General features: G+C 45.3%; 1 protein-coding gene across 1 annotated transcript in view; it reads right to left on the reverse strand.

The window, feature by feature from the left end:
* Nucleotides 1-269: 269 nt before the first annotated feature.
* LOC126210238 (ankyrin-1-like) overlaps nt 270-15,068 on the reverse strand; it is a 68,172-nt gene continuing 53,373 nt past the window's right edge. Inside the window, exons 5-6 of the mRNA XM_049939425.1 lie at nt 11,465-11,605; nt 270-835 (exon numbers count right to left, since the gene is read on the reverse strand). Coding sequence (XP_049795382.1) covers nt 337-835; nt 11,465-11,605 — 640 coding nt within the window. The 3' untranslated portion in view covers nt 270-336. The remainder of the gene's footprint in view (nt 836-11,464; nt 11,606-15,068) is intronic.

The raw sequence follows: 15,068 nt of genomic DNA on the forward strand, positions 1-15,068 counted from the left end.
AACGGAACTGATTACGTATTTGTTTACATGTTCAGATGTGCTAACAAAACTAACGGGGCTCCATTTAAAAAAAGCGTAGGTTTGTGTTAAAAAACATACTTCCGTGCATTTTTCTATGGTTTGTATTAACCAATTACACTAGCCCCTCTCCTCACGTTCGGTCTGTGGAATCGATTCGTGAGTATTTGATGTGGTTTACGAAATATATCCAGCGGTAACGTTAGGTGACTCACCCTGTATAAACATGAGTAGAAAGAATAACTGCAGGATTAACTTTCTGTATTCTTTATTTCAAAACTATTGAAAACTAATGTAATGAAGATGGTTTCTATTTGATCAGGCGGAGTCTGTCGGACTGCTGAGTATGTCTATCAGGTGGTCGTGGTTGTGCTGCCTAGCGAGGTCCAGCGGCGTGTAGCCCTCGCCAGTGGTGACCCGCCTGTCGGCCCCTGCGTCGAGCAGCGCAGCCACCGCCGCCGCGTGCCCGTGCTTGGCCGCCTCGTGCAGCGGCCGCATCCCGTCCCGGTTCCTGGCGTCAAGGTCGGCGGCAGACGAGGCCAGCAGGCGCACCACAGCTTCCCGGCCGCCCCACGCTGCCCAGTGGAGCGGCGTGTTCCTCACCCAGTTGCCGGCGTCCACATCTGCGCCGGCCCCCAGAAGGCACCCGACTGCCTGCAAGTGGCCCTCCCAGGCTGCCCAGTGCAGGGCGGTGTTCCTGTCACTGTCTTCGGCCCCAACGTCCGCCCCAGCGGCTAGCAGTGCCTGCATCTGCTGCACTGCTCCGTTCTTAGCTGCCAAAATCAGCCTCCTGTCTTTCTCCTCGGCAGAAAGGTTCCTGCCAAAGAGAAAGAAAATTCTCACACATTTCTGTGAACACAGACTTCTGATGAAGAAAATTATCATAGAAGTGGAGCTGAGACCATTTCTAGAAACACATCTGTCGGGTGACATCTTATAAATCTATAACTGTGTTCCTTCTTTGATCGAGACTCTTTACATTGAAGAACAACTGGAATCACTCAACAGAGGAAAGTCCACTGGACCTGACGGGATACCAATTCGATTCTACACAGAGTACGTGAAAGAACTTGCCCCCCTTCTAACAGCCGTGTATCGCAAGTCTCTAGAGGAACGGAAGGTTCCAAATGATTGGAAAAGAGCACAGGTAGTCCCAGTCTTCAAGAAGGGTCGTCGAGCAGATGCGCAAAACTATAGACCTATATCTCTGACGTCGATCTGTTGTACAATTTTAGAACATGTTTTTTGCTTGCGTATCATGTCGTTTTTGGAAACCCAGAATCTACTCTCTAGGAATCAACATGGATTCCGGAAACAGCGATCGTGTGAGACCCAACTCGTTTTATTTGTTCATGAGACCCAGAAAATATTAGATACAGGTTCCCAGGTAGATGCTATTTTCCTTGACTTCCGGAAGGCGTTCGATACAGTTCCGCACTGTCGCCTGATAAACAAAGTAAGAGCCTACGGAATATCAGACCAGCTGTGTGGCTGGATTGCAGAGTTTTTAGCAAACAGAACACAGCATGTTGTTATCAATGGGGAGACGTCTACAGACGTTAAAGTAACCTCTGGCGTGCCACAGGGGAGTGTTATGGGACCTTTGCTTTTCACAATATATATAAATGACCTAGTAGATAGTGTCGGAAGTTCCATGCGGCTTTTCGCGGATGATGCTGTAGTATACAGAGAAGTTGCAGCATTAGAAAATTGTAGCGAAATGCAGGAAGATCTGCAGCGGATAGGCACTTGGTGCAGGGAGTGGCAACTGACCCTTAACATAGACAAATGTATTGCGAATACATAGAAGGAAGAATCCTTTATTGTATGATTATATGATAGCGGAACAAACACTGGTAGCAGTTACTTCTGTAAAATATCTGGGAGTATGCGTGCAGAACGATTTGAAGTGGAATGATCATATAAAATTAATTGTTGGTAAGGCGGGTGCCAGGTTGAGATTCATTGGGAGAGTCCTTAGAAAATGTAGTCCATCAACAAAGAAGGTGGCCTACAAAACACTCGTTCGACCTATACTTGAGTATTGCTCATCAGTGTGTGATCCGTACCAGATTAGGTTGACGGAGGAGATAGAGAAGATCCAAAGAAGAGCGGCGCGTTTCGTCACAGGGTTATTTGGTAACCGTGATAGCGTTACGGAGATGTTTAGCAAACTCAAGTGGCAGACTCTGCAAGAGAGGCACTCTGCATCGCGGTGTAGCTTGCTCGCTAGGTTTCGAGAGGGTGCGTTTCTGGATGAGGTATCGAATATATTGCTTCCCCGTACTTATACCTCCTGAGGAGATCACGAATGTAAAATTAGAGAGATTCGAGCGCGTACGGAGGCTTTCAGACAGTCGTTCTTCCCGCGAACCATACACGACTGGAACAGAAAAGTGCCCTCCGCCACACACCGTTGGGTGGCTTGCGGAGTATAAATGTAGATGTAGATGTAGAACAGATATACGGCGGTATCATCCTCTCAAAGCCACCATCCACTCTCAGATAAAAATTCCTACCTTCCATCACTCATGAAATTCAGTAGTCACATTCTGGCAAATTGTTTCCCATCATTACGTTCCTTTATCCTACTGTTACTCGGTCGTTGTCCCCCACTGGAAGAAATTATTCATACAATCAATCTTCTGTGTGTCTCAATAGCTTCTAACTCTTGGAAATGTGATGCATAAAACTAATCACATCTCCAGGTATTTAAGAAAAGTTTCCTGATATGGCAACAAAAATGTCAGACCACTTAGTTGCAAACTGCTTTACAAATCTGAACTAGAGAAAGCTACTCTGCCAGCAAATCATATAGTCGAAATAGCTGATACAGACCAGTGACACTGACTTGACACCCTTGCTCATACACAGACACTTTTTGGAGCAGTTCCACGTGCACACTTCATTGACAACATGTTATACACCCACCCACCCACACACACACACACACAATTTCACCTACATTTTTATTGCTGCGATATCTCAAAGGAACGGCAAAAGCTTCTGGTTATGAGAGTATATACAGCACGCACTTATCTTCATTAACATCCTACATATAGCTCCAAGTACCTCCAGGTTCCCAAACACTCTGTAGATCGACACCGATGATAGTTTTTCTGAGAAATGCAAGATGTTACTTCGATGTAACAACTTTACTATGATGAGAAAATACTTTTTTTTTCTTTTTCTGTAAATATAATGTCCACATGGAGATGATAATGTCGCTGTTTTAATTAAAAATAATACACATCATATGCTCAAACTTTATCTTAGTGTTCCAGCAACAGTATGAAATGCTTCTAGATCATTCTTGTGGGACGACAAGGCAGAAAATGTGAATTATGAACAAGTGTACTGTGGCCAACAGCCTGGAAGGCGTTCTGATTAACACGGTGCTTTACTAGACGTGTCGCTGGCGGAAGTGGCGCACCTCTGCACGCGCCTGGTGAGTGCGCCGGCTCACGTGGACCCCGCTCTGATAGGTATACTAGCGACGGTGCTACTCATTTTTAAAACAGATTCAAAAAATTCTACAAATGTGAGTAAAACACTTAACTACGGTATCGGGCACCTTAGTATCGGGCTAGTTTTGTCGCTGACATTTCTCTACAACTACTGCTGTAACCACATTCAGAGTACCACATTTAGTCTGCCACATGTTCTAATCATTATTGTACATACTATGAAACATGTACTTTAAGCTGGTTGACTCATCATCACTTCCAGTACAAGATCCGTCGTCCTTCAATCTAACAGATGTTCTGGATGGCCAAATTACTGGAAGTCTATATTCTGTTAGGCCACTCATGTGCATGCCTCTGTGTCTCATTGCTTTTTCCTGTTAAAAGAAGGAGAATTTTGTACTTTAAATCTGTTGCTGAAGCAACCACGCATGTCATCTACAGTGGGAGGAGATCCTGCTTTGCACTTGGGTAGTGGGGTCAGCAGTGGCGTCAAACGGTGGGGGTGCACCCGAGCTGTGAACCTAGGACAGCCTCCTCCTACACCCATGTGAGCTCTGACAGGGCACAGGGCAACAGCCAGTCTGGTGGGTAGCGCTCCTGGTACTGATGTCAGTGGATATGGTGGACAAAACTTGTGAACCTGACGAAAAATCGCATGCATCAAAACGAAAACTGTCATCTCATAAGCATTCTCAGCAATTGTCTGGAATTTTCTTCCACTACTATACACACACGCAAACTCATTAATAACAGTGTTTCAGTCATAAACACTACAATGTTACCAACAATGTGCTTCGTCTTGTTACAGGTTGCTCTACCATATTTAGATTAGTGTAAGTAAGAACATCACCAGGAGCAACGCCTGAGTGGTAATCCGGTTCCCATCAGATCACCAAAGATGAGCACTGTCGGTCTCGGCTAGCACTCAGATGCGTGACCGTGTTCCGAGCACTGTTGGTAAGTGGGGTGCACTCAGCACTCGTGAAGCCAATTGAGAAGCTACTCGACTGGGAAGTAGCGGCTCCAGCCAGAAAAACTGCCAATGGCTGGGAAAATTGTGTGCTGACCACGTGGCCCTCAGTATCTGCATCCAGTGACGCCTGTGGACTGAGGATGACACGGCGGACGGTCGGCGCCGTTGACCTTCCAAGGTCTGTTCGTACAGAGTTTAGTTTAGTTTTTATGTAGGGATACTAACAGCAGCCTGGGGAAACTTATCATTTAGTCACAAAAATGCCATGCACACTTTGTAAACAAACGGATTTACTATTATTTTCCTCTATGTGGTTTTTGTAACTAATTTTTGATTTAAAATTTTTAGCTTTCATTTGTTTCTCTCTCCACTGGTGTAAAATATAATAATGATATTGCATCTGAATATAGCTGGCAGCAGCAACAAGCTAATGCCAAACCATCACTCACTTGTGGTGAGTATTTCTGACGTTTTGATGTTTTGACGAATAATTTCCAAACACTACCACAATGAATGTGGAATGGACGACACTGTAAAGCAATGAAAGAGTTAATCACGATGCAGTGGTGACAGTTTAAAATCTGTGCCAGATGAGCATTATAATCGACATTTCCTGCTTTGCATAAGCAGCCACCTCAAGTTTTTCACTTTGAGAAACATTAAAATGAGTATATTTAAACTTACCATCCCTTGAAACTAGTGTCAGGATGACTGGTTCAATTCACTTGAAGAATGTGTTTCAATTCCGTGTCCTTGGAAGTCACTCTGATGGTAAAAACTATTTCTCCAAGAGTCAATTCCACAAAGCTTTTGTGTAATACAAGTAAATTCAGGCTTTGCAGACGTGGACTTCAGTCATCATCTTACAACTGTTCAGCTGATGGTTGAAGTGATCGGTATAGCCACCAGATACCAGTATTTAAATGGTGGCCTCTATTTTGACCAGAACCGTGGCGGAATCTTCCTACAAGTCAATCAGGGGCCCAAAGATGGCGCAGTAGATCGCCGAAACTGACAGCCAAGTAAAATAAGTTTGGAAATTAGATGGCTGAAAGGTGTTTGATTTGACAACCGCCTTAAAGGTTAGGCCTTCTCAGCATGCCCACAGATATGACTGCCACATCCAATGAGGCTGATGTTTTGATGAATAACTTCCAAACACTACCATGTGAAGTTCCCATGTTCATCTCTTGTAGTAGGGTAAACCACTGTACCGCATAGACTCCATTCACCCAGTGGAGTTATTCCCACATATTCTGTGGGAAAATATCTGATTCTAATGTTTGGAAAAAATGTGGAAATATTACTACGATGGATGTTTGAGACAGGTCTGTCATGTGAGAGGTAGTACAATGGTTAAGCTGACGCTTGTGATAAAGGAATCTGCATTCGAGACACAGTATGGTACAAATTTTCAATGGTAAGTACATAGTAACTGAAAAAGTCATTTAAAGAAAAATACACGAAATTCATGTTGTAAGGTTTCTGGAGGTCAGAACATCTGTGTAAGCTGTAAATAACTTTGGTCTAATGTTGCAATCTTATCACAGAAACACAAGCAATTACACAGTTTAAAATGTGACAATGTTACGACTGGTTGTCAAACGAACGCGACTCATCTTCAGGAAGTGAAATAATCCTTAACACAACAATGGTAAATTTTAACAAGAAGTTTCTTTACAAAACTATTCTTACGACTACGACATGATGTTTCGAGAGGGTGCGTTTCTGGATGAGGTATCGAATATATTGCTTCCGCCTACTTATACCTCCCGAGGAGATCACGAATGTAAAATTAGATTAGAGCGCGCACGGAGGCTTTCAGACAGTCGTTCTTCCCGCGAACCATACGCGACTGGAACAGGAAAGGGAGGTAATGACAGTGGCACGTAAAGTGCCCTCCGCCACACACCGTTGGGTGGCTTGCGGAGTATAAATGTAGATGTAGATGTAGATGTTGGCCAGTACTACTATAAATCATCCGATTCCGGTTCAAAGTTCGGTACTATTTAGGATGGCAATCAAGTCTATGGAGGATGGTTATTTTTGTGACAAGTTGAGCAAAAGATTATCCAAGGTCGCTCGAGTTTACAGTGGACGCAAGCTGGTAAACCAGCAAGTTTACACCTCTGCTCCCGGTATTTACCTTAACTGCGATGACTGTGTCGCCTGGCCACCAAGAGCTGTTGCAGGATGATTGATTCACGGATCCAGGTATATGGCTCCTTCCGTGTATAGCGATTTTACGACTATGACGAGTGGGGCCTGAAGATGGCATCAATGTAATACCGAAACTGGTAGCACATAGAAGTTCATAAAATAAAATAAATTTCTACAATACACACGACTGTTGGTAAATTATTGCATCAAGAAGTTCATGCCAGCCGTGATCCCACGATCCTTAATGGATCAACGAAGATTAAAATTAACTAGCTGGCTGGTTTGTTTCTCCACAGTGGGAGCTCAACGACGCTTCAGCTAATATCTAGCTGAATGTCAACAACCGTGAACGCAGTGTTCACTCAAATTTCTCCTCTGCGTCGTACAGAGAGTTATGGGCACATTCTTCACTTGACGCCAGTTCAGAGAAGAGTCCCCGAAAATTTCGCTCTCGTCTTTCTCGTAGACAAACTCTCTCCCCACCTGGGTTCTTTCGTTCTCCACGTCACGGCTTTTTTCGACCAATAGGAGTGTTCCCCTTATTTTGTGGAAATTCTCTCTGCCAATCGCAAGGGCCCTACCATTGAACTGTGTCAAAATCTTGGCACTTACCTCTTTCCTAGTTCGTTTCCGTCAATCGGACGTTTCGTGCCCACTCACATGTGTACCATTCGCTGTTCACGTGATCAGCTGCGTCACTGCTTTTGTTCGTATCCATTTGGAATTCAGAAACGCAGTTTTCTAAAGCTTCTTTCTGTCCTACTTCTGGTGGTCCGTTAATTGCTCTTCAGTATGCGTCACCTGTCCGGTCACTGACTCCCACTGTGGGACGCACCGCCTTAAGAGCTTTCTGTAGTGCCTCCCATGCTGAGGCCTCTGCATCTGCCCTCACTGGCTTCCACACAAAACGTTTCCTCTCGCTGTTTGTTTCACCTTCTGTTAATTGGCATGCATTATATAGGAGCGGTGTGTTAATACTGTCGTTTGAGTCTCATCCCTTTTGCATTACATACTTATAGGCAAATCTGCTCATTACCGCCGAAGTGAGTTAGGTGTCATATTCACCTTCCCATTACGATGTATAAAACTCTTATGTAAGGTGCGAAATTGACCTACATTTATTGTGCCACCTCACAATGTGAAATTTAAACACACACCCAACATGCCATACCCTTATTCAATTGCTGTCTATTACTTTGTTTCTCTTTTCCTGCTTACTATTGCTTTATTATTTCCTTTTGAGTATCACAGACTTCCATTACAACTACTTATTTGCATAAAATGACTGTTCTATGGAGCATCTTTTCCATATAACTGCATTAACTGAATTATTTCTGTTCTGAACTGAACTCAGAGATTGTTGTAGAGAATCACTCTGATACATAGCTACTCGAATAAAAAATTTTATGAAAGGAAATACTTTTCCAGGCAACTGTAACCTGTGTTTTATCAAAAAAGAAAAAAAACTAGCTTATCAACATGGTGTTGCCAAGATAGGTATTTGTTCCAGTCTTCTGTTTGTCCTTGTCGCTCTGTCCATCTTGCCCACACCCCCCTGTCTGTCCATCTCCTCCTTTCCCACTGTGCATTTCCTTCCCTGCTTTATATTTCCTCATCCCCCCCTCTCTCTGATCACTTGCAGCTCCCTTCTCTGTCTATCGCCCAGTTATCATCCCACCCCAATGGGAGGATGGTGCTTTCACCGCCACAGCATTTCATTCCAGATAGTAGCTAATGGGTGTACAAAAATTGGTAGAAATCGATAGAGGGGCTTGTGTTGAACATACAAGTATAGACCGCCCATTCATGTCTCTGATTTTCTGTTGTTGCACGTCATACGAATCCACAGGGGTGTTAAATTTACACGTGGTATTCAGCCGTGTGGCCTGACCTTATGTCCTGACACACAGTTACACGACTATTGACTCGCTGCAGTGCTCACTCGCGAGACCTGATTGACGCACTGAATGGCACAAACTGGAGATAAATTGGACTCCATACTTCTAAAAGTATTTGAAGTCAACAAAATACGGGAAACATGTACCAAAAGGTCGTTTTCGAACAATTTTACATCACGCCTACTCATCCACACCACACTCATAGCGGGAGTAGTACTTCTATGCAGTTAATAAATAACTCGTGTCCTAACAAATTTGGTTGAAACTGCTCCAGGTGATCCTGAGTTATCCTTCTTTCCCACCTTCCTGGGCTGTAGCTGATTCTCAACCCCACAGTGAATCTTTCCAGACAGTAAGTAATCAGTCAGTCCCTGACTCTACAGACAATCGAACTGCACTGTATAAAGCAATCAACCTACTGATTGTTTTACGAATGAATGAATGTGTTAAATATCTGACTTTCAGTATCTAAGCGGAAAAAGGTTTGGAAAAGGTTTGAAATTACGTTAGGTGTTTGTAGAAAGTGGATAAGTAGTATCGTTATCAAGCACTGGATGAGTATACTCAGGGTAATTTGCGCTTAGTTTCAAGAAACCTATATTGACCTATATTACTGTTAACGTCACAATATCTCCCCAGTAATAGGTGATAGAGTGATATAATTTTGCTGGTACATGCAGTGGCATATGTGCATGCTGTCTGCAAAAGTGTTGCGAATGGCCGGCCGGTGTGGCCGTGCGGTTCTAGGCACTTCATTCTGGAACCGCGTGACCGCTACGGTCGCAGGTTCGAATCCTGCCTCGGGCATGGATGTGTGTGATGTCCTTAGGTTAGTTGGGTTCAATTAGTTCAAAGTTCTAGGCGACTGATGACCTCAGAAGTTAAGTCGCATAGTGCTCAGAGCCATTTTTGTTGCGAATGGAGTTACTAGTAAATGTGTAACAAATTGAAACGTTATGTCTGAAGCAGAAAGTGTACTGGTAGAACAACGAAAATGTAGCTCGACACGTGTGACAAGCCTATAGTGGCTTTCATTCTATGTACTATTTTTTTTTAATTTATAACTAACGTTTTATCGCTTAATATTTAGTTTTATATGTGACATGTCAGTTTCAGTGTTTTACTTCTGATAAAGTGCCGTACCTCAGTCAAAAGATTTCTTTTTTGCGACCGAGGGCTGCTGTTACATTAATTTCTTTTTATCATTTTGTAGGAGGGGGGGGGGAGGGGGGGCAGGAGGAATCGTTTCATAAAGATCGGAAATTATCTTCTGGAGTTTGCTGAAAGTCGCTAAATGCTCTCACCCCCAATTATGGTATGAATAGATACGAGGGCAGTTCAATAAGTAATGCAACACTTTTTTTTTCTCGGCCAATTTTGGTTGAAAAAACCGGAAATTTCTTGTGAAATATTTTCAAACATTCCCGCTTCGTCTCGTATAGTTTCATTGACTTCCGACAGGTGGCAGCGCTGTACGGAGCTGTTAAAATGGCGTCTGTAACGGATGTGCGTTGCAAACAACGGGCAGTGATCGAGTTTCTTTTGGCGGAAAACCAGGGCATCTCAGATATTCATAGGCGCTTGCAGAATGTCTACGGTGATCTGGCAGTGGACAAAAGCACGGTGAGTCGTTGGGCAAAGCGTGTGTCATCATCGCCGCAAGGTCAAGCAAGACTGTCTGATCTCCCGCTTGCGGGCCGGCCGTGCACAGCTGTGACTCCTGCAATGGCGGAGCGTGCGAACACACTCGTTCGAGATGATCGACGGATCACCATCAAACAACTCAGTGCTCAACTTGACATCACTGTTGGTAGTGCTGTCACAATTGTTCACCAGGTGGGATATTCAAAGGTTTGTTCCCGCTGGGTCCCTCGTTGTCTAACCGAACACCATAAAGAGCAAAGGAGAACCATCTGTGCGGAATTGCTTGCTCGTCATGTGGCTGAGGGTGACAATTTCTTGTCAAAGATTGTTACAGGCGATGAAACATGGGTTCATCACTTCGAACCTGAAACAAAACGGCAATCAATGGAGTGGCGCCACACCCACTCCCCTACCAAGAAAAAGTTTAAAGCCATACCCTCAGCCGCTAAAATCATGGTTACAGTCTTCTGGGACGCTGAAGGGGTTATTCTGTTCGATGTCCTTCCCCATGGTCAAACGATCAACTCTGAAGTGTATTGTGCTACTCTTCAGAAATTGAAGAAACGACTTCAGCGTGTTCGTAGGCACAAAAATCAGAACGAACTTCTCCTTCTTCATGACAACGCAAGACCTCACACAAGTCTTCGCACCCGAGAGGAGCTCACAAAACTTCAGTGGACTGTTCTTCCTCATGCACCCTACAGCCCCGATCTCGCACCGTCGGATTTCCATATGTTTGGCCCAATGAAGGACGCAATCCGTGGGAGGCACTACGCGGATGATGAAGAAGTTATTGATGCAGTACGACGTTGGCTCCGACATCGACCAGTGGAATGGTACCGTGCAGGCATACAGGCCCTCATTTCAAGGTGGCGTAAGGCCGTAGCATTGAATGGAGATTACGTTGAAAAATAGTGTTGTGTAGCTAAAAGATTGGGGAATAACCTGGTGTATTTCAATGCTGAATAAAACAACCCCTGTTTCAGAAAAAAAGATGTGTTGCATTACTTATTGAACTGCCCTCGTACTAGGTATTTGCACTGAGTGCTTTACGCTACTTTCTCTGCCCCACCCTCACCCCTTTGGGAGGTGGGTGGTTGTTACCACCAAAGTATTTCTTTCCAGATAGGAAGTTTGCTTGAGTCTTATCCGATAGTTTAGGAGGAGATGCATTCTTATAATATACATTCTTATAAGATACAGATACAGTAAAGCGACATTAAACTTTTTGTTCATAACACCTAGTTAAAGCCCAATAAATACTGTGAATGAGGAGAACGTGCACGTGTAGTGGCGGAACTCACCGCAGGAGAGAGACGGCAGCGTCATCTGGTGTGGGGGTGTGGCAGGCAGGCGAGGGTGTCCCAGCGTGGCGGCTGCGGTCGCTGTGGGGCAGAGTGGTGGGGGCGGCGGCGGCGGCGGCGGAGGCGGGGGCGGCTGCCGTGCTGCACGACAGATATACACACTGCTTGGGAGAGTGTACTCACGTGCAGAGCAGGGGGCAGCTCACTACAGAGGGTTCGTCCACACACAGATAACAGAACACACACAGCCCAAGGCAGTAGTGGGTCGGCTAATACGAATGACCAGTCATTTAACTAATCATTTTACACACTGCAGATCCTGACTTGCTCATATCAAACAACAGTTTGTACAAAATAAAGCACAAATAGAAGATACGTACAAGTTTCAATGGTTATGCTGTAGTTGTGCGACAACTAGCAGAGAGCATAGTTTGAACATGTAACAACAATTACCAGAAATTAAAACGAGAATAACCTTTAAATAAACGCAATGTGCTTTATGGTCATGAGATGGTGTTTGTAGCTAGTGTGCAGGGACCAGACTGTAGGATGCACAGGCGATAAACCTGGAGGACAGCACGTTTGGAACTCAACGGGGAAGGGAATTCAGAGAAGGAAGGGGGCACAGAATTTGTGATAGTGTGAAGCTGTTCCAGTGAAACATCAACTTCCACTAAAAGTATCAGCAACTGTAACATTGCCCAGTACATCCACCTGATTCACACTGCCCAACAAGCAAGACATTGAATATCATTCTGATCTATGTCATATGTGTCTACCTTTTAATAAGGAATGCTCACAGCCAGACGGCTCATTGTGTGCATATGTGTGGAGCACACAGGCAACCGTGACACGAAGGTGAACTCGTGCTTCCTACAGCCAACTGAGTGATTTTGAAAGGGATCAAATTGTGGATGGTCCTTTCAGAGAACTGCCACAGGAGTTGGGCGTGCTGAATCAGCTGTGCAACGGGGCTGGTACCAGTGGTCACGTGGACATTCTCACGCCAGTAGGCGAGGTTCTGGACATCCATCCAGCACAGACGCCTGCCAGGGTCGCCATATTTTTTAAGGGCAGCAGTGGCATGATGTAGAGCAACCCTGCACTGAAAAGAGGGCTTGTGGGCCCAGACGCGTCGACTCGAACTCTTACAAGCAGCTTATTAGTAGGGGAGCTACAGCAATGTGCACCTGTAACCCATCTTCCACCCGTGCAGCAGCATCGATGTGCATGGCTCGGCTGTTGCCATCAGAGCATCACTTGGAAAATAGAATGAGGTGCTACAGCCTTCAGTGATGAGAGCAGATAGGGCCCGAACACAAGTGACGGTCGCTCGCTTGTACGACATACACCTGGAGAGTGCTGTCTCGTGGAGTGCATTCGTCCGGGACACACCGGCCGCACTGTAGACCTTATACACTGCTGGCCACCGTAAATGCAACACCCTGAAGGAAGCATCCGAATCAAGTGAAATTTACACCATGGGTTTGCAGCGATGAGATATGCAACTGATTAGAATTTCAGCGCAGACGCACATCACGCGCGCCTGTGGCGCCACCTCATAGCGCCATTGAAGGCTTGGCGATTTCGACGAGTGTACGTTCGGCACGTGTGTTTACCTTGTGGTTGTTTCACAAGACGATCAGTTATGCCTCGTAGGCAACAGCGAACATCGTTTGATCAAGTATTCGAGTTCGACAGAGGAAGGATAGTGGCTTACCGAGATTGTGGATTATCATACAGAGAAATCGCTAGTCGTGTTGGACGAAACCAAACAACTGTAATGCGGATATGTGACCGTTGGATGCAGGAGGGTACGACGGACCGACGTGGTCGATCGCATTCACCTCGGCGCACCACTGCACGTCCTGATAGACAAATTGTGCGCATGGCAGTGACGGATCGCTCAGTGACATCCCGAACCAGAGCACAGCACATTGCGTCTGTAACGCATCATCCAGTGTCTGCGCAGTCCATTCGACGCCGTTTACAGCAGAGTGGTCTGTCCGCAAGACGTCCATTGCTTCGTCTACCATTGACGCAGAACCACAGACGTCTCCGTCGCCAATGGTGTGATGACAGACGGATGTGGACGGCAGAATGGAATGACGTTGTCTTTACTGACGAGGCACGCTTCTGTCTGCAGCACCACGATGGTCGGATTCGAGTGTGGAGACACCGTGGAGAGAGGATGCTGGACAGCTGCATTATGCACCGCCACACTGGTCTTGCACCGGGTATTATGGTATGGGCGGTATTGGATATTACTCTCGCACACCTCTAGTACGCATTGCCGGTACTTTAAATAGCCGGCGCTACATATCCGAGGTGCTGGAGCCAGTTGTCCTTCCTTACCTTCAGGGCTCGGCCACAGCCATATTTCAACAGGATAATGGGCGACCACACGTGGCACGCATTGTCCAAAGGTTCTTCGTCAATAACCAGATTGAATTGCTTCCCTGGCCGGCTCGCTGTCCGGATCTTTCGCCGATAGAAAACATGTGGTCCATGGTTGCTCAACGAGTGACCCAGATTACATCCCCAGCTGCCACACCAGATGATCTTTGGCAACGTGTGGAAGCTGCTTGGGCTGCTGTACCCCAGGAACACATCCAACGTCTCTTTGACTCAATGCCGAGACGTGTGGCAGCGGTGATCTCCAACAATGGCGGCTACTCTGGCTACTGATTCTGGCAGGAACCACATGTCACAGACGTCTGTAAACGTAGTCATTTGATACTTGGTCAACATGTTATCTACAAAATAAATTTTGTTGTGCTACCTCTTGTCTTTCTTGGTGTTGCATTTACGGTGGCCAGCAGTGTAGTATGGGATGCAATCAGCTACAACTCCCGTTCATATTTTGTGTTTCTGGAAGGGACGCTAACCAGCGCTCGGTATGTGCACAATGTTGTTATACCTGTTATTTTTCCTTTTTGCAATAGGAAGGTATTATATATTGTTCCTGCAGGATAATGGTTGTCCAGACACTGGCCTGCGTGATGCGCAGATTTGTCTCCAATCAAGTACATGCACGATAAGATGGGTCGAGGAGAGGCTATTGAAAATCGTCAACCAAACTCCTACAGAATTATGTGAACAGGTCGAGCAGCCTTGGAATAGTGCATCCCAAGACAGTACTCGCTTGGCACGATTGACTGCATGCTGGAATTAGCGCCTGCTTTGCCACCTGTGGAAGCTACAGCGTGTACTAATACAGGCAGCTGTTTCACTATGGGTCGATACCAGTTATCTCACAACCGCTTGTGCTATTGTTCTGTAAATGTAATATTTTCATTTACTCCCTATGTACTGATGCTACAATAAAGCTTGAGTGAATTGGAAACCTGTAAAAGGATGCACTAATTTTTTTCTGTGAATATCTAAATGGAACCGTATACTTCTTATAACTGCATTTGACAGCCCCTGAGAAGACAATTACAGTGATAAAGCGTTTATTAATTTTGACGCAGAGCTTGCCATAAAAAATTTCGAGAAATATCCTAGAATGTGAGAGAACAGTAGTCGGAAACGGTGTTTGTGGTGTAGACAGTGCCATGCAGGCATCTCGGACTAGACTCAGTACTTTTGTACCGTAAACAAG

This window comes from Schistocerca nitens, chromosome 10, assembly GCF_023898315.1.
Source record: "Schistocerca nitens isolate TAMUIC-IGC-003100 chromosome 10, iqSchNite1.1, whole genome shotgun sequence".
NCBI lineage: Eukaryota > Metazoa > Arthropoda > Insecta > Orthoptera > Acrididae > Schistocerca > Schistocerca nitens.